This window comes from Oncorhynchus mykiss, chromosome 24, assembly GCF_013265735.2.
Source record: "Oncorhynchus mykiss isolate Arlee chromosome 24, USDA_OmykA_1.1, whole genome shotgun sequence".
Lineage (NCBI taxonomy): Eukaryota > Metazoa > Chordata > Actinopteri > Salmoniformes > Salmonidae > Oncorhynchus > Oncorhynchus mykiss.
This window is the reverse complement of record NC_048588.1, coordinates 32,608,482-32,633,481: the sequence shown is the minus strand read 5'-3', so window position 1 is coordinate 32,633,481 and position 25,000 is coordinate 32,608,482. Positions and strand designations below refer to the sequence as shown.

At 44.6% G+C, this 25,000-nt stretch overlaps 1 protein-coding gene across 8 annotated transcripts in view; it reads left to right on the top strand.

The window, feature by feature from the left end:
• gria4a (glutamate receptor, ionotropic, AMPA 4a) overlaps positions 1-25,000 on the top strand; it is a 159,256-nt gene that overhangs the window by 2,254 nt on the left and 132,002 nt on the right. For all 8 annotated transcript variants that reach the window (XR_005039300.1, XM_036961157.1, XM_036961158.1 and 5 more), the window contains exon 2: positions 1,086-1,244. Coding sequence is in view for 7 of the 8 variants with exons in the window: in XM_036961157.1 (XP_036817052.1) it covers positions 1,086-1,244 (159 nt within the window). In the remaining variant the exon portion in view is untranslated. The remainder of the gene's footprint in view (positions 1-1,085; positions 1,245-25,000) is intronic.

Genomic DNA, 25,000 nt, shown 5'->3' with positions numbered 1-25,000 from the left:
TGAGGTGATGTTTGGGATGTTTGTGAATGACATGCCATTTGAGGTGATGTTTGGGATGTTTGTGAATGACATGCCATTTGAGGTGATGTTTGGGATGTTTGTGAATGACATGCCATTTGAGGTGATCATTTGGATGTTTGTGAATGACATGTCATTTGAGGTGATGTTTGGGATGTTTGTGAATGACATGCTATTTGAGGTGAAGTTTGGGATGTTTATGAATGACATGCCATTTGTGGTGATGTTTGGGATGTTTGTGAATGACATGCCATTTGAGGCGATGTTTGGGATGTTTGTGAATGACATGCCATTTGAGGTGATGTTTGGGATGTTTGTGAATGACATGCCATTTGAGGTGATGTTTGGGATGTTTGGGATGTTTGTGAATGGCATGCCATTTGAGGTGATCATTTGGATGTTTGTGAATGACATGCCAATTGGAGGTGGTTGCCCTCCTGCCTTGCCTTCTCCCTTCCTCCCTCTTCCCCTGTCATAATTTCCCCACTCCCTCTCATCCTCCCCGCCACTCTCCCTCTGTTCATCTGCCACCTTACTTTCTGATGTATATCTCTCTCTCTCTCTGTCTCTATTTCCCTCTGTCTTTCTCTTCCTCTGTCTCTCTCTCTTTCTCTCTCTCCCTCTGTCAATGTATTTTAATTTCTCTCTCTCTCCCCATCTGTCTTTCTCTCTATCTGTCTCCCTCTCTCTCTCTACTCCCTCTGTCTTACTCTCTCCATCTGTCTTACTCTCTCCTGCTCTCTACAGATGTCAGAATACCCCACCCTCTCAGCCATATCTCCCCCATGTTCTACCATATCTGTCTCTCCACTCTCTCCCATATATCCCACTCTCCCCCATATATCCCACCAATGCAGGGTTTCTCAAACTCGGTACTGGGTGCACGTTTTTTTTCTCTTTCCTAGCACTATGCAACTTATTCAAATAATCAAAGCTTGATGATTAGTTGTTTATTTGAATGTAGTGTAGTGCTAGAGCAAAAACCAAAATGGCCCAGGACCGAGTTCAAGACACCCTGTGCCAATGAAGCACAGTTAAAATCCAACTCTCTTTTTCTCCTCATCTAGGTGGTCTGTTTATCAGGAACACGGATCAAGAGTACACGGCATTTCGATTGGCTATCTTCCTGCACAACACCAGCCCCAATGCCACAGAGGCTCCTTTCAACCTGGTACCCCATGTCGACAACATTGAGACAGCTAACAGCTTCGCCGTCACAAATGCCTGTGAGTACTACCAGATAAGAGTTTGTGTATGTGTGCGCGTATGCACTCAAACCTTGTACCACACACATAGAGAAAGCCTCAAATGCCTGTGAGGTGTATATGAGGCTACCATTCACTATTGGAAGAGGGGAAAGGGGTTGCTGTGTCAGCTTAGCTTGAGAACATGACTGATCTATGTCTACATTGAAATGAGGGAGGTCTATGTGATGACCAGATCCCTCAGGAAGTACATCTGCACTGTCAACCTAACGGAATCCCCATGGATCTCATCTTGGTAAATGGAGTTTAATAGAACTATTGGAACAGTTGGATTCCATGTGGATTACCTGGTCTTTCTTGTGAGATAATCTCTGTCTAAACCTTCTTTCAATCGTCCCAGAGTTGTGTGTCATATTGAGGCCCAATAACTTGTTTTCTACTGTTGAGCCAGGCCAATTTCCACTGTGTGGAATTTGGCCCGAGGACTAAAGTTCTGTGGTTAATTTGGAAAATTGAATCAAGAGTAACAGAGGGAAATGAAAAGACACTATCATTGGCTTGCCTGGAGATGGAATGGAATATATTATCAATAAAGGCAATGGGGGAAGGAATTGAAGTGTGGTCGTGTGTTGGTGTATGTTTTGAATTAAGGATGCAGCTGCTGTCTTATCAAGACCAAATTTGGCAAAGTCATCCTCAACTACTCTCTCTCACTAGCTGCTGCTGCTACTGCTGAGGGCAGCTTTGTTATTTAAATATGAAAAACTGTTGGTGACTTCCCTCTGACTGTAGAAGGCTGTGACTGGGCCAACCTGATCACTGGAAATATACTTTGATTTCGGACGTTTGAAAAGGTCCTGAGAACATCGATATATGCCTTTGTCAGCGCTCACAAAAAAAGTTTTAAAAAGCTTGCCAAGCACTGGGCACAAACTGGTGATGCTTGGAGACAGAGCTGCTTAGACCACTGCTCCATCACAGTTCACAATGATACCTGATGGTAATGGCGCATAAGTGTTCATAGTTTAGATTTAAGCCTTCCCCAAACCATAGCCCTGACCTTAACCACTTGGAAATAATACCTAAATGTAACTATTGATTGTGGAAACAAATCCACACAATTACATAAAGGGATAATATTTTGAATGATACAGTGCCTTCAGAAAGTATTCATACCCCTTGACTTATTCCACATTTAGTTATGTTTTCCTTACCCATCTACACACAATTCCTCATAATGACCAAGTGAAAATATGTTTTTAGAAATGTTTGCAAATGTATTGAAAATGGAATATCTAATTTACATATTTACATATTCACACCCATGAGTCAACACATGTTAGAATCACCTTTGGTGGCGATGACAACTGTGAGACTTTCTCAGTAAGACTCTAACAGCTTTGCACTCCTAGATTGTACAATATTTGCCCGTTACAATTTTTTTAATTCTTCAAGCTCTGTTTGAAGTTACAGTTTTCACTTAAATATACTTGAAAAAATCTGTGGCAAGACCTAAAAATGGTTGTCTATTAATGATGAACAACCAATTTGACAGAGCTTGAAGAATTAAAAAAATTGTAACGGGCCACTCAGAATCATTCACTCTCTTATTTGTAAGTAACTCCAATGTAGATTTGGCCTTGTGTTTTAGGTCATTTTCCTGCTGAAAGGTGTATTCATCTCCCAGTGTCTGGTGGAAAGCAGACTGAACCAGAATTTCCACCAGGATTTTGCCTGTGCTTAGCTCCATGCCATTTATTTTTTATCATAAAAATCTCTCCAGTCCTTAATGATTACAAGCATACCCATAACATGATGCAGCAACCACTGTGCTTGAAAATATGGAGAGTGGTACTCAGTAATGTGGTGTTTTGGATTTGCCCCAAATATAACACTTTGTATTCAGGACAAAAAGTGAATTCCTTTTGCCACATTTTTTGCAGTGTTGCTTTAGTGCCTTGTTGCAAACAGGATGCATGTTTTGGAATATTTGTTCTCCTATCACAGCCATTAAACTCTGTAACTGTTTTAAAGTCACCATTAGCATCCTGGTGAAATCCCTGAGTGGTTCCCTTCTTCTTCGGCAACTGAGTTAGGAAGGACTCCCCTTATCTTTGTAGTGAATGGGTGTATTGATACACCATCCACAATATAATTAATAACTTCATCATGCTCTAAAAGATATTCAATGTCTTCTTTTTTTATTTTTACCCATCTACCAATAGGTGCCCTTCTTTGCAAGGCATTTAAAAACCTCCCTGGTCTTTGTGGTTGAATCTATGTTTGAAATTCACTGCTCAACCGAGGGACCATACAGATAATTGAATGTGTGGGGTACAGAAATTAAGTAGTCATAAAAAAATTATGTAATACACCATTATTGCACACAGAGTGAGTCCATGCAACTTATTACGTGACTTGTTAAGCATATGTTCACTCCTGAACTTATTTAGGCTTGCCATAACAAAGGGTGTAACATATTCGCTGGGAGTCAGGAAGCAGGTGCACAAGGTGAGTTTAATAATAATTAAAGGCAGATAAATAAAACAAGAGAAGCACACTAAAAGAGACAAAACCAGTACTGCCTGATGACTGAGGCTACTGAGGACTAAATAAAGGGAAGGTGATCTAGGTGATGGGGAGCAGGTGCGCGTAATGATGGGGAGCAGGTGCGCGTAATGAGGGTGCCAGGACCGGTGGTTAGTAGACCGGTGATGTCGAGCACTGGAGAGGGGGAGTGGGAGTAGGCGTGACAAAGGGGTTGACTCAAGACATTTCACCTTTTAATTTTTGATTAATTTGTAAAAATGTCTATCAACAGAATTCCACTTTGACATTTAGGGGTATTAGGGGTATAGGGGTATATATATACATTTAGGGGTATTCTGTGTAGGCCAGTGACATTTTTTTTTTTAGTTGAATCCATTCTAAATTCAGACAGTAACACAACTAAATGTGAAAACAGTTAAGGGTGGGAATACTTCTGAAGGCACTTTACAGTATATCCTATCGTTTTGACAATATTGCAAGTTTTATTTCTCATTTTCTATCTTGTCTCTCTGCAGCAGACATATGGTGAGCAATATGTTTGGAACAACAAATCGCAATGAAATCACAGTATCGAATCATAGCGCATACTGTATAGAATCATGACAATCGCAATACATATTGTATCGGCACCTAAGTATCGTGATAATGTTCTGTCGTGAGGTCCCCGGCAATTACCAGGCCTAAACCTAAACCTTTGATATGTTTCTATTTGAACCCTATATCCTATAACCACGTGGATTTAATGCATAAAAAAATAAACGTTGAATTTGGAAGGGAAATTATGAGATCTTCATGGACTGGGCTGCCATTGTGTGCCCAGTGGTGTTGATACCACTGGGGACTCTGTGTGATAAAACAGTGTTGATTGGTATCACTCTCTCACTATCTTGCTCTCTCTCTCTTACTGTCTGTACTTTTTCAACACTAGAACATGAAAAATGGTTCAGTACTAGAATGTTGTTACATTCGGTACTTATATCAAATGTGTTTAGCGTCCTTTACTCATTGAGTGTGGACGAAGTTTGTCTATCAGCGCAGCCGATGTCCCCTTATATCGCGAGCGTACTGTGCCTGCTACACTTAGTCATTGGTAGCTGTAGCCTGTCCTGAGGAACCACTGAACTCACTGGGAGTCTGGGCTGCATCATGTTAGCTCCCCTCACATACTGGCTCTAGCCTGTCCTGAGGAACCACTGAACTCACTGGGAGTCTGGGCTGCATCATGTTAGCTCCCCTCTCATACTGGCTCTAGTCTGTCCTGAGGAACCACTGGGAGTCTGGGCTGCATCATGCTAGCTCCCCTCTCATACTGACTCTAGTCTGTCCTGAGGAACCACTGGGAGTCTGGGCTGCATCATGTTAGCTCCCCTCTCATACTGGCTCTAGTCTGTCCTGAGGAACCACTGGGAGCCTGGACTGCATCATGTTAGCTCCCCACTCATACTGAACAGAAGTTAACACACCTGAATAATGCAACACGACATGTAGAAATGTTGAAACTGTTCATTACTGTATGCAAAACAATGTCTAGAACACTTTACAATGCAATGAAGCACAGGTAGCTTCCAGCTTTGTAGGCTAACTTTCCTTGCTAGCTTAAAGCTGAATATAAGAATACAACACCAATTCACTACCATAATACTTTTTTGTGATAGCATGCAAACCACAAAGAAAAATATGCTGACTGCAAAAAGGATTGTCACCAAAACAATAATTGCCAAAAATCTTTATTTTATCATTTGTCTCCCTCGCCTCAGTCACGTCAGTTACGTCTATCCTTAATATATATATATATATATATATATATATATATATATATATATATATATATATATATATATATATATATATATATATATGTATATATATATATATATATATATATATATATACAGTTGAAGTCGGAAGTTTACATACACCTTAGCCAAATACATTTAAACTCAGTTTTTCACAATTCCTGACACTTAATCTGCGTAAAAGTTCTCTGTTTTAGGCCAGTTAGGATCACCACTTATTTTAAGAATGTGAAATGTCAGAATAATAGTAGAGAGAATGATTTATTTCAGCTTTCATTTCTTTCATAAAATTCCCTGTGGGTCAGAAGTTTACATACACTCAATTAGTAATTGGCAGCATTGACTTTAAATTGTTTAACTTTGGTCAAACATTTCAGGAAGCCTTTTGCAAGCTTCCCACAATAAGTTGGGGGAACTTTGTCCCATTCTTCCTGACAGAGCTGGTGTAACTGAGTCAGGTTTGTAGGCCTTGCTTGCACATGCTTTTTCAGTTCTGCTCACAAACTTTCTATAGGATTGAGGTCAGGGCTTTGTGATGTCCACTCCAATACCTTGACATTGTTGTATTTAAGCCATTTTGCCACAACTTTGGAATATGCTTGGGGTCATAGTCCATTTGGAAGACCCATTTGTGATCAAGCTTTAACTTCCTGACTGATGTCTTGAGATATTGCTTCAATATATCCACATCATTTTCCTTTCTCATGTTGCCATCTATTTTGTGAAGTGCACCAGTCCCTCCTGCAGCAAAGCACATCCTCAACATGATGGGGCGGCAGCGTAGCCTAGTTGTTAGAGTGTTGGACTAGTAACCAAAAGGTTGCAAGTACAAATCCCCAAGCTAACAAAGGTACAAATCTGTCATTCTGCCCTTGAACCAAGCAGTTAACCCACTGAAAATAAGAATGTGTTCTTAACTGACTTGCCTAGTTAAATGAAGGTAAAATAAAAAATTATGCTGCCACCCCTGTGCTTCATGGTTGAAATGGTGTTCTTCGGCTTGCAAGAATGTACTTTGGTGCGAAAAGTGCAAATCAATCCCAGAACAACAGCAAATGACCTTGTGAAGATGCTGGAGGAAACAGGTACAAAATTATTTATATCCACAGTAAAAACGAGTCCTATATAACCTGAAAGGCCGCTCAGCAAGGAAGAAAACCGCCATAAAAAAGCCAGACTATGGTTTGCAACTCCACAAAGATCATACTTTTTGGAGAAATGTCCTCTGGTCTGATGAAACAAAAATCTAACTGTTCGACCATAATGACAATCGTTATGTTTGGAGGAAACATCCCAAGGATGAACCATTATTTTTCTTTTGTTTATTTATTTTTATTTATTTTACCTTTATTTAACCAGGTAGGCTAGTTGAGAACACCTTTATTTAACCAGGTAGGCAAGTTGAGAACAAGTTCTCATTTACAATTGCGACCTGGCCAAGATAAAGCAAAGCAGTTCGACAGATACAACGACACAGAGTTACACATGGAGTAAAACAAACATACAGTCAATAATAAAGTATAAACAAGTCTATATACAATGTGAGCAAATGAGGTGAGAAGGGAGGTAAAGGCAAAAAAGGCCATGGTGGCAAGGTAAATACAATATAGCAAGTAAAACACTGGAATGGTAGTTTTGCAATGGAAGAATGTGCAAAGTAGAAACAAAAATAATGGGGTGCAAAGGAGCAAAATAAATAAATAAATAAAATACAGTTGGGAAAGAGGTAGTTGTTTAGGTTAAATTATAGGTGGGCTATGTACAGGTGCAGTAATCTGTGAGCTGCTCTGACAGTTGGTGCTTAAAGCTAGTGAGGGAGATAAGTGTTTCCAGTTTCAGAGATTTTTGTAGTTCGTTCCAGTCATTGGCAGCAGAGAACTGGAAAGAGAGGCGGCCAAAGAAAGAATTGGTTTTGGGGGTGACTAGAGAGATATACCTGCTGGAGCGTGTGCTACAGGTGGGAGATGCAATGGTGACCAGCGAGCTGAGATAAGGGGGGACTTTACCTAGCAGGGTCTTGTAGATGACATGGAGCCAGTGGGTTTGGCGACGAGTATGAAGCGAGGGCCAGCCAACGAGAGCGTACAGGTCGCAATGGTGGGTAGTATATGGGGCTTTGGTGACAAAACGGATTGCACTGTGATAGACTGCATCCAATTTGTTGAGTAGGGTATTGGAGGCTATTTTGTAAATGACATCGCCAAAGTCGAGGATTGGTAGGATGGTCAGTTTTACAAGGGTATGTTTGGCAGCATGAGTGAAGGATGCTTTGTTGCGAAATAGGAAGCCAATTCTAGATTTAACTTTGGATTGGAGATGTTTGATATGGGTCTGGAAGGAGAGTTTACAGTCTAACCAGACACCTAAGTATTTGTAGTTGTCCACGTATTCTAAGTCAGAGCCGTCCAGAGTAGTGATGTTGGACAGGCGGGTAAGGTGCAGGTAGCGATCGGTTAAAGAGCATGCATTTAGTTTTACTTGTATTTAAGAGCAATTGGAGGCCTGAGGTCTTGGCTGATTTCTTTTGATTTTCCCATGATGTCAAGCAAAGAGACACTGAATTTGAAGGTAGGCCTTGAAATACATCCACAGGTACACCTCCAATTGACTCAAATTATGTCAATTAGCCTATCAGAATCTTCTAAAGCAGTTACATACTTTTCTGGAATTTTCCAAGCTGTTTAAAGGCACAGTCAACTTAGTGTTTTTAATCTTCTGACTCACTGGATTTGTGATACAGTGAATTATAAGTGAAATAATCTGTCTGTAAACAATTGTTGGAAAAATTACTTGTATAATGCACAAAGTAGATCTCCTAACCGACTTGCCAAAACCAACTTCAACTGTGTAAATATATACACTACCGTCCCAAAGTTTGGGGTCACTTAGAAATGTCCTTGTTTTTGAAAGAAAAGCATATTTTTTGTCCATTAAAGTAACCTCAAATTGATCAGAAATACAGTGTAGACATTGTTAATGTTGTAAATGACTATTCTAGCAGGAAACAGCAGATCGTTAATGGAATATCTACATAAGCATACAAAGGCCCATTATCAGTAACCATCACTCTTGTGTTCCAATGGCACGTTGTGATAGCCTTTTAAAATGATAAACTTGGATTAGCTAATTGATCATTAGAAAACAATTTGCATTTATGTTAGCACAGCTAAAAACCTGTTGTGTTGTTCTTATTAAATAAGCAATAAAACTAGCCTACTTTAGACTAGTTGAGTATCTGGAGCATCAGCATTTGTAGGTCTGATTACAGGCTCAAAATGGCCAGAAACAAAGTACTTTCTTCTGAAACTCGTCAGTCAATTTTTGTACTGAGAAATGAAGGCTATTCCATGCAAGAACATGCCAAGAAACTGAAGATCTGGTACAATGCGGTGTAGTACTCCCTTCACAGAACTGCGCATACTTGCTCTAACCAGAATAGAAAGAGGAGTGGGAGGCTCCGGTGCACAACTTAGCAAGAGGACAAGTTCATTAGAGTGTCTAGTTTGAGAAACAGACGCTTCGAAAGTCCTCAAATGGCAGCTTCATTAAATAGTACCCGCAAAACACCAGTTTGAACGTCAACAGCGAAGATGCGACTCCGGGATGCTGGCCTTCTAGGCAGAGTTGTAAAGTAAAAGCTATATCTCAGACTGGCCAATAGAAAGAAAACATTAAGATGGGCAAAAGAACACTGGACAGAGGAACTCTGCCTAGAAGACCAGTATCCTAGAGTTGTCTCTTCCCTGTTGACGTTGAGACTGGTGTTTGATCAAGTTGATGTTATTTTAATGAACCAAAATGTTGCTTTTCTTTCAAAAACAAGGACATTTCTAAGTGACCAGAAACTTTTGAACGGTAGTGTGTATATATATATATATATATATATATATATATATATATATATATATATATATATATATATATTTGTTTGTGTTTGTTGTTGTTGCACAAAACAGGAAGAATACAAACAAACAAACAAACAATAACGATATGATGCAGCGCATTCGGAATGTATTCAGACCACTTGACTTTTTCAAAATGTTGTTACATGACAGCCTTATTTTAAAATGGATTCAACTGTTTTTTCCCCCCTCATCAATCTACACACAACAAACAATAATGACAATTTTTTTTGTTTGTTTTTTAGACAGTTTTGCAAATGTTTAAAAAATGATAGACAAAAGATAGGTTATTTACGTAAGTATTCAGTCCCTTTGCTTTGGTATAGTTATCACATCGACTGCTCGAGGAATCTGGTCAGTATCTGCAAGCTGATTCATGATAACATCTCTGTCAGCAATGGAAATCCCTTTTATATCACTCTTTTTAATAAAAATGTGTAAGAAGTCGGGTTGCAAGCAGAATTCCCAAAAACCTAATTTCTCAAGGGAGTAAAATAGAAATTCATGCTCCATTGTATTGAAGGCTTCATACAAGTCTTAGAAGACAATAAAACTAATCTTCAAAGATTAGATCAGAATAGTCCATATGGTTTAATTAACACCAGTCGGATACTATTAGATATAAATGTATGTCTATTCCTCATGAAGCTAGACTGGGTCTCCTCTACAATTGAGTCCAATACCACTCATTCTTTTTGCAAATATATAGGGTAATATTTTGTAGTCGTTGTTGAGAAGACAGATTGGATGCTAATTATCCAGGAGAAGCTAATCTTTCTTGGGCTTAGGGATCAATGTAATTAGACCTTTAGTTCAAACTGGGAGGGAGAGTCTTTCTGAAAAGACCTCCAACAGAAATGGGGCTAACTGTTGAGAAAAAGTTTTGTAAAACTCAGCAGATATACCATCAGTCCCAGGAGACGTTTTATTATATTTAAGGTGTTCATAGAATAAATGATCTCTTCAACTATAATAGGGTCATCACCAATGTTCCCTCTAATTTATTTAGGCTGTACCTGCTTTTAATTACAGTTTTACTGTGAACACTGAGGCTGTACCTGCTTTTAGTTACAGTTTTGCTGTGAACACTGAGGCTGTACCTGCTTTAAGTTACAGTTTTACTGTGAACACTGAGGCTGTACCTGCTTTAAGTTACAGTTTTACTGTGAACACTGAGGCTGTACCTGCTTTTAGTTACAGTTTTACTGTGAACACTGAGGCTGTACCCACTTTTAGTTACAGTTTTACTGTGAACACTGAGGCTGTACCTGCTTTAAGTTACAGTTTTACTGTGAACACTGAGGCTGTACCTGCTTTAAGTTACAGTTTTACTGTGAACACTGAGGCTGTACCTGCTTTTAGTTACAGTTTTACTGTGAACACTGAGGCTGTACCTGCTTTAAGTTACAGTTTTACTGTGAACACTGAGGCTGTACCTGCTTTTAGTTACAGTTTTACTGTGAACACTGAGGCTGTACCTGCTTTAAGTTACAGTTTTACTGTGAACACTGAGGCTGTACCCACTTTAAGTTACAGTTTTACTGTGAGCACTGAGGCTGTACCTGCTATAAGTTACAGTTTTACTGTGAACACTGAGGCTGTACCTGCTTTAAGTTACAGTTTTACTGTGAACACTGAGGCTGTACCCACTTTTAGTTACAGTTTTACTGTGAACACTGAGGCTGTACCTGCTTTAAGTTACAGTTTTACTGTGAACACTGAGGCTGTACCTGCTTTTAGTTACAGTTTTACTGTGAACACTGAGGCTGTACCTGCTTTAAGTTACAGTTTTACTGTGAACACTGAGGCTGTACCTGCTTTAAGTTACATTTTTACTGTGAACACTGAGGCTGTACCCACTTTTAGTTACAGTTTTACTGTGAACACTGAGGCTGTACCTGCTTTTAGTTACAGTTTTACTGTGAACACTGAGGCTGTACCTGCTTTTAGTTACAGCTTTAACAGTGGACAAGTAGGCTGCTGTGGCTATTTGCTCTTGTACTAAGCAATCTCTCCACTATTGCTGACTACAAATGATCTATTACCTGGCTAATATCTCACTGTCTAGCAAAGGATATGAACAAAATGTGCACAAGTGGCTCCATGCAGCGGTCCCTTTGATCTTTAAACAAGCGCATCTACTCACCACCACTCATGCTGTAGTGTAAACACGGTCCAGTTCAAAGTAAATGGCACAAATCCATATATGGCAATGGTCTAGTTGCATATCGGCCTAGTGCAGCTCTGATTGGTTATGTCCCACTGGTCTGTGTAGAGTACGGGCTGAGTCGTGCATGCCAATTCAACAGAATCTTTCTCCGATGTGTTCTGCCTACTTAAAAATATATATATATATATTTAACCTTTATCTTTCTAGGCAAGTCGGTTAAGATCAAATTTTTATTTTACAATGACTGCCTCCCCCGGCCAAACCCTCCCCTAACCTGAAAGAAACTGTGTCAATTGTGTGCCACCCTATGGGACTCCCGATCACGGCTGGTTGTGATACAGCTTGGGATCGAACCAGGGTCTGTAGGGACACCTCTAGCACTGAGATGCAGTGCCTTAGACCGCTTCCATAGTTTGTTTTGTTTCGGAATGATGCATAGAAAGTACCCCTATGCACTTTTTGAAGATGTACAACTCTCTTCACAGAACAGCACAAACTGGCCCTAACCAGAATAGAAAGAGGAGTGGGAGGCCCTGGTGCACAACTTAGCAAGAGGACAAGTACATTAGAGTGTCTAGTTTGAGAAAAAGACACCTCACAAGTCCTCAACTGGCAGCTTCATTAAATAGTACCCGCAAAACACCAGTCTCAACAGTGAAGAGGCAACTCCGGGAAGCTAGCCTTCTAGGCAGAGTTGCAAAGAAAAAGCCATCTCTCAGACTGGCCAATAAAAATAAAAGATTAAGATGGGCAAAAGAGCACAGACACTGGACAGAGGAACTCTGCTTAGAAGGCCAGCATCCCATCAACTTGCAACTTATTTTGTGACTTGCTAAGCAAATGTTTACTCCTGAACTTATTTAGGCTTGCCATGACAAAGGGGTTGAATACTTATTGATTCAAGACATTTCAGCTTTTGATTTTTTATGAATTTGTAAATATTTCTAAAAACATAATTCCACTCCGACACTATGATGTATTATGTATAAGCCAGTAACACATCTCAATGTAATAATTTTTTAATTCAGGCTGTAACACATCAAAATGTGGAAAAGGTTGAGGGGTGTGAATATTTTTTGAAGGCACTCTGTGTGTTGAGCGTTAGCTGAGATTGTTCTTTACAGAGTCAAATATACACTGAGCGTACAAAACATTAGGAACACTATCCTAATGATGAGTTGCACAACCTTTTGCCCTCAGTTCAGCATCAATTCATCAGGGCATGGACTCTACAAGGAGTGGAAAGCGTTCCACAGGCATGCTGGCCCATGTTGACTCCATTGCTTCCCACAGTTGTGTCAAGTTGGCTGGATGTCCTTTGGGTGGTGGACCATTCTTTATACACATGGGAAACTGTTGAGCGTGAAAAACCTGCAGCTTTGCAGTTCTTGACTCACTCACTCAAACCGGTGCACCTGCCACCTACTACTATACCCTGTTCAAAGGCACTTAAATCTTTTGTCTTCTCCAGACCCCCTTTTTATTTCCACTGACTCCCTTGCACTGGGTCGATGTAATGTTTTTGTACACAGTGTAATTATCTCTATGGTCAGTAAGGGGAGTGGCCAGGATGTTAACAGAAATACCCTTTATTAAAAAGATTTAACGCCAACCAAAAATCAATGCGTGATTGTGTGGAGCGTGCCTTACTACGTCAAGTGAAAGACCTGTCATTAGGAAACTTTACTCTTCAAATATCTGTAATAGTAAATCTTTCTATAAACTGCCTCCAACTTGTCTTCATAGAAGTTGACTGTCCCGGAGGCCATCTATCAATTAAATGATTCAGAGCAATATTCCAATCCCCGACCTATTATAGTAAGTAAATCATTAGGGAACTTGGTTAGCCAATGGAGAATACGCTTTTCCAAATATTCCATTATCTGATCATTTTTTTAAGTTTCAAATTGTACACAGACATTTTAGTAATAATAAATGTCATTGTTGATTACAGGAAAAATAAAGTGACCAGAAGGGTAACAATCTGAGTGCAAAAAATGCCATTGAAATTATTCTTTAGAGTGGTGACTCATTGTAATGAACACGATGGGAGACAGAGAGCTGGTTTCAAGCACAGGGCGCAGCAGGTGTTTATTGTAAAGGACCACAGGAGGAGGCAAGTAGCTGGTTCCAGGGGCAGGCAGAAGGTCATACAGAGGGGTCCAAAAAGGCAACATTACAGGCAAGGAAAAGGCTAGCAACGTCATCCAGGAGCAGGCGGAAGGTCATACACAGGGGTTCCAAACAGGCAACAGTACAGACAGAGAAAAGGCTAGCAACGTCATCCAGGAGATCAGGCAATAGGTTGATAACAGGAAATCCGATAGGTTAAAGTACAGGCAGGGAATAGGCAAAAGGCGTCACTAGTGAGGCTGGCGAAAACTATCATACACGGGAGGAGTAAATTACAGGGAAAAACAGAGCTCCGAATAGAAGTGTGTCACAAAACAAACAATACCTCACAATGATGGGGTGTAAAGAACTGAACTAAATAGTGTGTGATGATGACATACAGGTGTGTAATCAGGTGATCAGAATTCAGGTGATTGTGATCTGGAGAGTGAGCTGCGTTCAGGGAATCTGTGGTTGAGAGTGTAAGTTGGAAGCAGATGTCACAGTAGCCCCCCCCCCCCCCCCTGACGGTGAAAAGCCAGGATCATGGCTGGGTCGAGGATGTCCTGGGCGGGTACCCGGGACCGTTCTTCGGGTCTGTACCCCTCCCAAGCCACCAGGTAGTGGATGCAACCACCCAGGCACTTGGAGTCAAGGAGGGCTTGGACAGAATCAGCCGGTACACCGCCATTGTCAAATGGAGGGGGTGCGCCACTGGAGGATGGACAGGGCTGTACGTCACAGACTTGAGAAGGGACACATGGAAGGATGAGGAGATCCGGTAATGGCGGGGCAACTGGAGATGATAGGTGACAGAATTGATGCGGTGTATTATTTTGAAGGGACCAATGAACCGGGGACTGAACATTTTGCAGGGGTCACAAAGCCGGATGTCCTGGGTAGAGAGCCACATATGTTGCCAAGGGTGAAAGAGTGGAGCAGGTTGGACCGTTTCTGGGAGAGGGAAGCTTGATGCCTGTGCTGATGTGTGGTCTCCCAAACCTGCTCGCTCCAACGAAACCACTCACTCATCGACGGCAGGCACATTTCCGGGCTCTGTCTCCCATGGGAACACGGGGGGTTGGACAGACTGAAAAATAGTGAGATGGAGTGAGGACTGCACCAGGGAGTTCTGTGCGTTTTCGGGCCAGGCTAGATAACAGCTCAACTTGTGTGGTTTTTGGGTGCAGTGTTGGCGAAGGTACTTACCTAATTTCCTGATTCAGGCGTTCTGTCTGCCATTGGTTTGGGGTTGGTATCTGGAGGATAGGCTGATGGAGACCCCCAGTCGGTTGCAGAAGGCTCGCCAAGCCCCGGAGATGAACTGGGGTCCCCAATCTGAAACAATGTCTTCCGGGATCCCATACAGACACAACACCTGTTGGACCTTGCACTCGGCCATTTCCATGGCATTAGGTAGATGCGGAAAGGGAATGAGTTGGCACATCTTGGAGAACCGGTCCACTACCACTAGAATAGTAGTGAAGCCCGAAGAGTCTGGCAGATCAGTGAGGAAATCCATGGTGATGTGGGACCATGGTCTGTGTGGTGTAGATAAAGGCTCGAGCTTACCTGTAGGTAGTTGGCGAGGGCTCTTTGCCGATGCACAGATGGGACAGGAAAGAACGTAATCTTGGACATCTGCTGTTAGGGATGTTCACCAGAATGTGCGTGTCAGTAGCTCTGTGGTCCGGGTGATCCCAGGCTGGCAGAACTCAGCGAGGTATGGCACCACTGCATTAGTTGGGGTCTGACGGACACCTGCAGGGGTGTCGCGAGGTGCTGGGTCGTGGCATAGGGCCTCTTGGACCCCAGATTGTATTGCCCACTGTATGGGTCCCACGACACAAGACTGAGGCAGGATGGGCTCGGGAGCTGGGTTAGAGGAAGGGGAATCAAATAAACGGATAAGGAATCAGCCTTCACATTTTTATTGACAGGCAGATAGGTGACTGTAAAGTTGAAGCGGGTGAAGAAGAGTGCCCAGCAAGCCTGTCTGGGGGTTGAGCCTCTTAGCACTTCTTAAGTACTCCAAATTGCGGTGGTCGGTAAGGACAAGGAATGGGTGACGAGCTCCCTCGAACCAGTGGCACCGCAGTGTACAGGTTTTTTGACTGGTAAGAGCTGAGAGTGGAGCGGTTGTGCTGCTGCAGTTTTGGATGAATCGACGGTAGTAGTTGGAAAATCCTAGGAAACGTTGTAGTTCCTTTATGGTGTTAGATTTGGGCCAGTTAAGCACGGCCGTGACTTTGCCTTTATCCATGTTAACCCCTCCTGGTGTCAACACGAAACCTAGGAAGGTTACCGTAGTAACCTTGACATAAAGATTGTGATCCTGTAGCCATTGGAGGACCTGTTGCACATGTTGTATGTGTTCTCAAATGGAGTGAGAGTAGATCAAGATATGGTCAATGTACACGATGAGGAACTGGTTGATCATGTCCTGGAAAACTTCATTCATGAAGGACTGGAAGACTGCGGAAGCATTGGTACACCGTAGGGCATAACCAGGTATTTGTAGTGACCCCTAACGGTGATGAACACCGCCTTCCACTCATCCCCACTTTGGATACGGACCAGGCTGTAAGCACTACATAGGTCCAACTTGTTCTAGTGCGGCCGGAATCAGAGAAAGATGGAAGCGATTCTTGATGGTAATGTCTTTGAGGGGTCAGTAATCTATGCAGGGACAGAGACTACCATCCCTTTTTTTTCACAAAAAAGAAACTGGATGCAGCCGGCGACGTGGATGGACGGATGAATCCCATGTCGAGGGCCTCTTCTACAGTATATAGGTGTCCATAGCCTCATTCTCTGGAATGGACAAAGGGTAGATCCGACCCTGAGGGGGCGATGCCTCAGGAAGGAGGTTGATCACACTGTCCTCCAGGCGATGAGGGGGCAGAATGGACTGAAGACACTATGGAACTGGGCATATACAGGTGGGATGTGGGTTGGAATGGCAGACTCCGATCCTTCTATAGAGGTGGCTAGACAAGGTAGATTGAAGCAGTTCGTAAAACAGGCAGGAGACCATGACAGCAGTTCCCTTTGCCGCCAGGAGATGGAAATGTCGTGAAGACTTAGCCAGGGGTGACCGAGGATGAGGGGTTCTTTAGGGGAAGACAACACCATTAACTGAATGACCTCAGAGTGAAGGAGGCCAATCCGAGGAGTGATACTTTTGGGTATGCAAGTCACAAGACCAGTTCCGAGCGGTTGTCCGTCCAGCACATTAATCATAAAGGGAGGATTTGCAGGGATTAGTTTGACTCTTAACTGTCGTGCCAATTGTTCGTCAATTAAATTACCTGAGGCCCCCGAGTCCACTCATCCCTCCACAAACTGAGTGACCCCATCAGCAGAAAGAGCCGGGATACCAAACTGCCTTTGGGTAATATTCAAAAACGTAGAGGTGCTTAAAACCGGGTGGAAGAGGAGGGGTTGTGGTCACCCCTTCGTTGGGAGGGGGGGGGGGGGGGGGGGGGGGGGGGACAGCTATTGAGTAGGTGGTTACTCTCTCCACAATAGAGGCACACTTTTTCACGTAACGTCCGATGTCTCTCGGCAGGCGTGAGAGGGGCGTGGCCGAGGTGCATGGGTTCGGGGCTATTAGACCGTAGTGGACGAGAGAAGGGCGTGGATGACTCGCAGGCCATGGGCGACTGTATAGGTCTGCAGTCCCCCAGTAGGTCTCGAGACAGGCAAAAACTATCATGCACGGGAGGATGTCACAAAACAAACAATACCTCACAATGATGGGCTGCACAGAACTGAACTAAATGGTGTGTGATAATGACATACAGATTTGTGAACAGGTGATCAGAATTCAGGTGATTGGGATCTAGAGAGAGCTCTGTTCAGGGGATCTATGTGTTTGAGAGTGTGAGTTGGAAGCAGACGTTACATTCATGAACTGTGAGAGAGGCATAAATAATTTCCCCACTGCGATCTCCAGAAGTTGACGTCAAGTAGAAATACAATTAGACTCTTGAAAAGAATATACATCGGTTTGAAAGCTGTTTTGATGATAATAATAATAATAATAAGGCTTTGTGCTTTACATTATTTCTAGCATTGAGTTAGTCCCGTCTCTCCTGTCTCTCTCACGGAGTGTGAATGACGTCATTAGGTCTTAGAGGTCTTACATAAGAAGAGATTGCTTCTTCTATGCAAATGTTGTTGATCAGAACAATAAATATGTCCCAAATGCAAAAAAAACTAAAGATTGTTTGTCATCTGCAGTCTCATGACATCAGCCAAAACAAGCTCAATAACTCATTGCATTCACACACTCCTATTGAATATGCATTCACCTGTATTGTGAATAGACCTAAGCAACATCTTGATTTACCCAGTTTATCAATAGAGATTTACCATTCGAATAAATGATCACCATTATGTTGTTTTGTTAGATTGATAAAAGCAAAGTCAAATTGATTGTATGATTCGTTAATGCATATGTAGCTGAAAAATTGTCATCAAACATTTCAAAAGTAATGATATTGAACTCAAAAGATCTGTCTTGTTTTGATATCGTTTTGGTATCAATTATCGTGATGGTATAGAGTATCGCGATACTAAACCTGGTATCAGTATCGAAGTGAAAATTCTGGTATCATGACAACACTATTGCAGACTGACTGTAATACTGTGTGCTGTCCGGGACATGGGCTTGTTTGTTTGTGCGTGTGTGTGTGTGTGTGTGTGTGTGTGTGTGTGTGTGTGTGTGTGTGTGTCAGTAGTGACCTGGGCTCTGGGTCTGTTCTTAGGGTTCCGCTCTGATGAACCTGTGTCTGCGTATGTGTGTATTGCTGTGTGTATCAAATGAGTGTGTGTGTGTGTGTGTGTGTGTGTGTGTGTGTGTGTGTGTGTGTGTGTGTGTGTGTGTGTGTAGAACAGCAGTGGTGGATTAGTGTCTTATTGTCTGTAATTGTTAGAGCTGGAGAAAGGACTCTGCTGATGATCCACTGTCTTATTCCATTACCATTCTCTCTCACTCTCTCGATCTGAGAGATGTGAGGCAATGTTTTGTTCCAGTCCACTTTAGATGGGGAGGAGACATTGGTAGATGGCAGACAGGATGACAGGGTCTCTCGCCAGTCACAGTAACCGGGTCTCGCTTCAGTCACAGTAACAGGGTCTCTCTAAAGACAGGGTCTCACTCCAGTCAGAGTAACAGGGTCCCTCTCCAGTCACAGTAACAGGGTCTCTCTCCAGAAAGGGTCTAACTCCAGCCACAGTAACAGAGTCTCTCTCCAGTCACAGTAACAGGGTCTCACTCCAGTCACAGTAACAGGGTCCCTCTCCAGTCACAGTAACAGGGTCTCTCTAAAGACAGGGTCTCACTCCAGTCAGAGTAACAGGGTCCCTCTCCAGTCACAGTAACAGGGTCTCTCTCCAGAAAGGGTCTAACTCCAGCCACAGTAACAGAGTCTCTCTCCAGTCACAGTAACAGGGTCTCACTCCAGTCACAGTAACAGGGTCCCTCTCCAGTCACAGTAACAGGGTCTCTCTAAAGACAGGGTCTCACTCCAGTCAGAGTAACAGGGTCCCTCTCCAGTCACAGTAACAGGGTCTCTCTCCAGAAAGGGTCTAACTCCAGCCACAGTAACAGAGTCTCTCTCCAGTCACAGTAACAGGGTCTCACTCCAGTCACAGTAACAGGGTCCCTCTCCAGTCACAGTAACAGGATCTCTCTCCAGAAAGGGTCTAACTCCAATCACAGTAACAGGGTCTCTCTCCAGTCATAGTAACAGGGTCTCACTCCAGTCATAGTAACAGGGTCTCACTCCAGTCATAGTAACAGGGTCTCACTCCAATAATGGTAACAGGGTCTCACTCCAGTCACAGTAACAGGGTCTCACTCCAGAAAGGGTCTAACTCCAGTCACAGGGTCTCTCTCCAGACAGGGTCTCACTCCAGACAGGGTCTCGCTCTAGACAGGGTCTCTCTCCAGACAGGGTCTCTCTCCAGTCACAGGGTCTCTCTCCAGACAGGGTCTCTCTCCAGTCACATTGTCTCTCTCCAGTCACAGGGTCTCTCTCCAGACAGGGTCTCTCTCCAGACAGGGTCTCGCTCCAGACAGGGTCTCCCTTCAGAAAGGGTCTCGCTCCAGACAGGGTCTCTCTCCAGACAGGGTCTCTCTCCAGACAGGGTCTCTCTCCAGACAGGGTCTCCCTCCAGACAGGGTCTCACTCCAGTCACAGTAACAGGGTCTCTCTCCAGTCACAGTAACAGGGTCTCTCTCCAGACAGGGTCTCTCTCCAGACAGGGTCTCTCTCCAGACAGGGTCTCCCTCCAGACAGGGTCTCACTCCAGTCACAGTAACAGGGTCTCACTCCAGTCACAGTAACAGGGTCTCTCTCCAGACAGGGTCTCTCTCCAGACAGGGTCTCTCTCCAGACAGGGTCTCCCTCCAGACAGGGTCTCACTCCAGTCACAGTAACAGGGTCTCACTCCAGTCACAGTAACAGGGTCTCTCTCCAGTCACAGTAACAGGGTCTCTCTCCAGTCACAGTAACAGGGTCTCTCTCCAGTCACAGTAACAGGGTCTCTCTCCAGAAAGGGTCTCTCTCCAGACAGGGTCTCTCTCCAGTCACAGGGTCTCTCTCCAGACAGGGTCTTTCTCCAGACAGGGTCTCGCTCCAGACAGGGTCACTCTCGAGACAGGGTCTCTCTCCAGACAGGGTCTCTCTCCAGACAGGGTCTCGCTCCAGACAGGGTCTCCCTCCAGACAGGGTCTCACTCCAGTCACAGTAACAGGGTCTCTCTCCAGTCACAGTAACAGGGTCTCTCTCCAGTCACAGTAACAGGGTCTCTCTCCAGTCACAGTAACAGGGTCTCTCTCCAGTCACAGTAACAGGGTCTCTCTCCAGTCACAGTAACAGGGTCTCTCTCCAGTCACAGTAACAGGGTCTCTCTCCAGTCACAGTAACAGGGTCTCTCTCCAGAAAGGGTCTCTCTCCAGACAGGGTCTCTCTCCAGTCACAGGGTCTCTCTCCAGACAGGGTCTTTCTCCAGACAGGGTCTCGCTCCAGACAGGGTCACTCTCGAGACAGGGTCTCTCTCCAGACAGGGTCTCTCTCCAGACAGGGTCCCTCTCCAGACAGGGTCTCCCTCCAGACAGGGTCTCACTCCAGTCACAGTAACAGGGTCTCACTCCAGTCACAGTAACAGGGTCTCACTCCAGTCACAGTAACAGGGTCTCTCTCCAGTCACAGTAACAGGGTCTCTCTCCAGTCACAGTAACAGGGTCTCACTCCAGTCACAATAACAGGGTCTCTCTCTAGACAGGGTCTCTCTCCAGTCACAGTAACAAGGTCTCTCTCCAGTCACAGTAACAGGGTCTCACTCCAGTCACAGTAACAGGGTCTCACTCCAGTCACAGTAACAGGGCCTCCCTCCAGTCACAGTAACAGGGCCTCCCTCCAGTCACAGTAACAGGGCCTCCCTCCAGTCACAGTAACAGGGTCTCACTCCAGTCACAGTAACAGGGTCTCACTCCAGTCACAGTAACAGGGCCTCCCTCCAGTCACAGTAACAGGGCCTCCCTCCAGTCACAGTAACAGGGTCTCCCTCCAGTCACAGTAACAGGGCCTCCCTCCAGTCACAGTAACAGGGTCTCACTCCAGTCACAGTAACAGGGTCTCACTCCAGTCACAGTAACAGGGCCTCCCTCCAGTCACAGTAACAGGGTCTCACTCCAGTCACAGTAACAGGGCCTCCCTCCAGTCACAGTAACAGGGCCTCCCTCCAGTCACAGTAACAGGGCCTCCCTCCAGTCACAGTAACAGGGTCTCACTCCAGTCACAGTAACAGGGTCTCACTCCAGTCACAGTAACAGGGTCTGACTCCAGTCACAGTAACAGGGTCTCACTCCAGTCACAGTAACAGGGTCTCACTCCAGTCACAGTAACAGGGTCTCACTCCAGTCACAGTAACAGGGTCTCCCTCCAGTCACAGTAACAGGGCCTCCCTCCAGTCACAGTAACAGGGTCTCACTCCAGTCACAGTAACAGGGTCTCTCTCCAGTCACAGTAACAGGGTCTCCCTCCAGTCACAGTAACAGGGCCTCCCTCCAGTCACAGTAACAGGGCCTCCCTCCAGTCACAGTAACAGGGTCTCCCTCCAGTCACAGTAACAGGGTCTCCCTCCAGTCACAGTAACAGGGTCTCACTCCAGTCACAGTAACAGGGTCTCTCTCCAGTCACAGTAACAGGGTCTCCCTCCAGTCACAGTAACAGGGCCTCCCTCCAGTCACAGTAACAGGGCCTCCCTCCAGTCACAGTAACAGGGTCTCACTCCAGTCACAGTAACAGGGTCTCCCTCCAGTCACAGTAACAGGGCCTCCCTCCAGTCACAGTAACAGGGCCTCCCTCCAGTCACAGTAACAGGGTCTCCCTCCAGTCACAGTAACAGGGCCTCCCTCCAGTCACAGTAACAGGGTTTCTCTCCAGTCACAGTAACAGGGCCTCCCTCCAGTCACAGTAACAGGGTCTCCCTCCAGTCACAGTAACAGGGCCTCCCTCCAGTCACAGTAACAGGGTTTCTCTCCAGTCACAGTAACAGGGCCTCCCTCCAGTCACAGTAACAGGGCCTCCCTCCAGTCACAGTAACAGGGCCTCCCTCCAGTCACAGTAACAGGGCCTCCCTCCAGTCACAGTAACAGGGTTTCTAACACTCACACAGTTTGTTTTATTATATTTGTTGGGACCAAGCAATTGATTCCCATCAAAAATCCTATTTTCCCTAACCCTAAACCTAACCCTAGCCCTAAGCCTTAACCTAACCTTAACCCTAAACTCATAACCATAAACCTAACCCTGTCACTAAACCTAACCACTAAGCCTAAAATAGTTTTTTTCCATGTGGGGACCGGCAAAATGTCCACACATTTCCTTGTTTTACTATCCTTGTGAGGACTGCTGGTCCCCAGTAGGATAGTTAAACCACACACACACACACACACACACACACACACACACACACACACACACACACACACACACACACACACACACACACACACACACACACACTCTGGGATCATCAGGGGAGGAGTGTTTGGGAAATGAAGCGCTGCTCCTTGAATGTATCCGTCTGCTCCGACAGTTTTCCCTCTTTTTCCTGAGGCAGGGAATAACAAGCGGAACAATTTCATCTTGCTCACTCTCTATCTCTTTTCCTCTCTCCATCGGTCTCTCTCTCTCTCTCTCTCTCTGAGTCTTTTACCTTCTTTCTCCTCTAAACAGGTGTGGTAAATCAATCTCTAAATTAAGCTCCGGCTTTTGCTCTGGCGTGACCAACATACAGAATGAAAATGGTAATTGTCTGACCTTCAGTAGTTTTCTGAAGCGTCTCAGAGGCCTGAATCGACGAGCAAGTATATCACTCCTTCATTCAGGAACAGCAGAGCTCAGGGTCACATGTTTTCATATTCACTCTTCTGTCAGTGTGTGTGTGAGTGTGTGTGTGTGAGTGTGTGTGCGTTTGTGTGTGTGTGTGTGTGGGTGCGTGTGCGTGTGTGTGTGTGTGTGTGTGTGTTGTCTCATCTGTTTTATGTCTCTCAGTCAGTAGAAACCTTCTTCCTTTGGATGCAGTATTTGTAGTCACCGGATTATAGAGAACAGTAATGTATTAGCATGGAGAAGAGCCGCACTGAGCTACTTACTCTGTGTGTGTGTGTGTCTGTGTCTGTGTCTGTGTGTGTGTGTGTGTGTGTGTGTGTGTGTGTGTGTCTGTGTGTGTGTGTGTGTGTGTGTGTGTGTGTGTGTGTGTGTGTGTGTGTGTGTGTGTGTGTGTGGATTATAGAGAACAGTAATGTATTAGCATGGAGAAGAGCCGCACTGAGCTACTTACTCTGTGTGTATCTGTGTGCGTATGCTTGTGTGTGTGTGTGTGTGTGTGTGTGTGTGTGTGTGTATGTATGTGATCGACAATCGCGATGACACGGATATATTGACAGTTATGATGGTGATGATATATGATGGTGACGATGAAGAGGACAATAATGATGATGATGGTGGATCATAGGTTGGGAAGCTGTTTGTTTATAAATGCTCTTATATCATTTAAAAAAAATGTATTCCCTCACATACGGTAGATCTTTCATGAAGGCATGCATGGCAGGATTGTGTTGATGATGTAATCATGGAGAATATATCTCTGTCTTGCCCAACCATTTCGGGAAACCAAATCAAATAAAATGTTATTTGTCACATGTTCCGAATACAACAGGTGTATAAGACTTTACCGTGAAATATTTACTTGCCAGACTTTCCGAACGTTGCAGTGTTAAAAGGTAAGACGAATGAAAAATGTGCAAAAACTCAAAGTAATAGTAATGATGAGAATAATGAGACTGTAAACAAGGAGTAACAGGGCTACGAGGTAGAGGGGTTAGTGGGGGTAGAGGGGTTGGTGGGGGTTGAGGGGTTGGTGGGGGTAGAGGGGTTAGTGGGGGTAGAGGGATTAGTGGGGGTAGAGGGGTTAGTGGGGGTTGAGGGGTTGGTAGGGGTAGAGGGGTTAGTGGGGGTAGAGGGGTTAGTGGGGGTAGAGGGATTAGTGGGGGTAGAGGGGTTAGTGGGGGTAGAGGGATTAGTGGGGGTAGAGGGATTAGTGGGGGTAGAGGGGTTAGTGGGGGTTGAGGGGTTGGTGGGGGTAGAGGGGTTAGTGGGGGTTGAGGGGTTGGTGGGGGTAGAGGGGTTAGTGGGGGTAGAGGGGTTAGTGGGGGTAGAGGGATTAGTGGGGGTAGAGGGGTTAGTGGGGGTAGAGGGATTAGTGGGGGTAGAGGGGTTAGTGGGGGTTGAGGGGTTAGAGGGGTAGAGGGGTTAGTGGGGGTTGAGGGGTTAGAGGGGTAGAGGGGTTAGTGGGGGTTGAGGGGTTGGTGGGGGTTGAGGGGTTGGTGGGGGTAGAGGGGTTAGTGGGGGTAGAGGGGTTAGTGGGGGTAGAGGGATTAGTGGGGGTAGAGGGGTTAGTGGGGGTAGAGGGGTTAGTGGGGGTAGAGGGGTTAGTGGGGGTTGAGGGGTTAGAGGGGTAGAGGGGTTGGTGGGGGTAGAGGGGTTAGTGGGGGTAGAGGGGTTAGTGGGGGTAGAGGGATTAGTGGGGGTAGAGGGGTTAGTGGGGGTTGAGGGGTTAGTGGGGGTAGAGGGATTAGTGGGGGTAGAGGGGTTAGTGGGGGTAGAGGGGTTGGTGGGGGTTGAGGGGTTAGTGGGGGTAGAGGGGTTAGTGGGGTAGAGGGGTTAG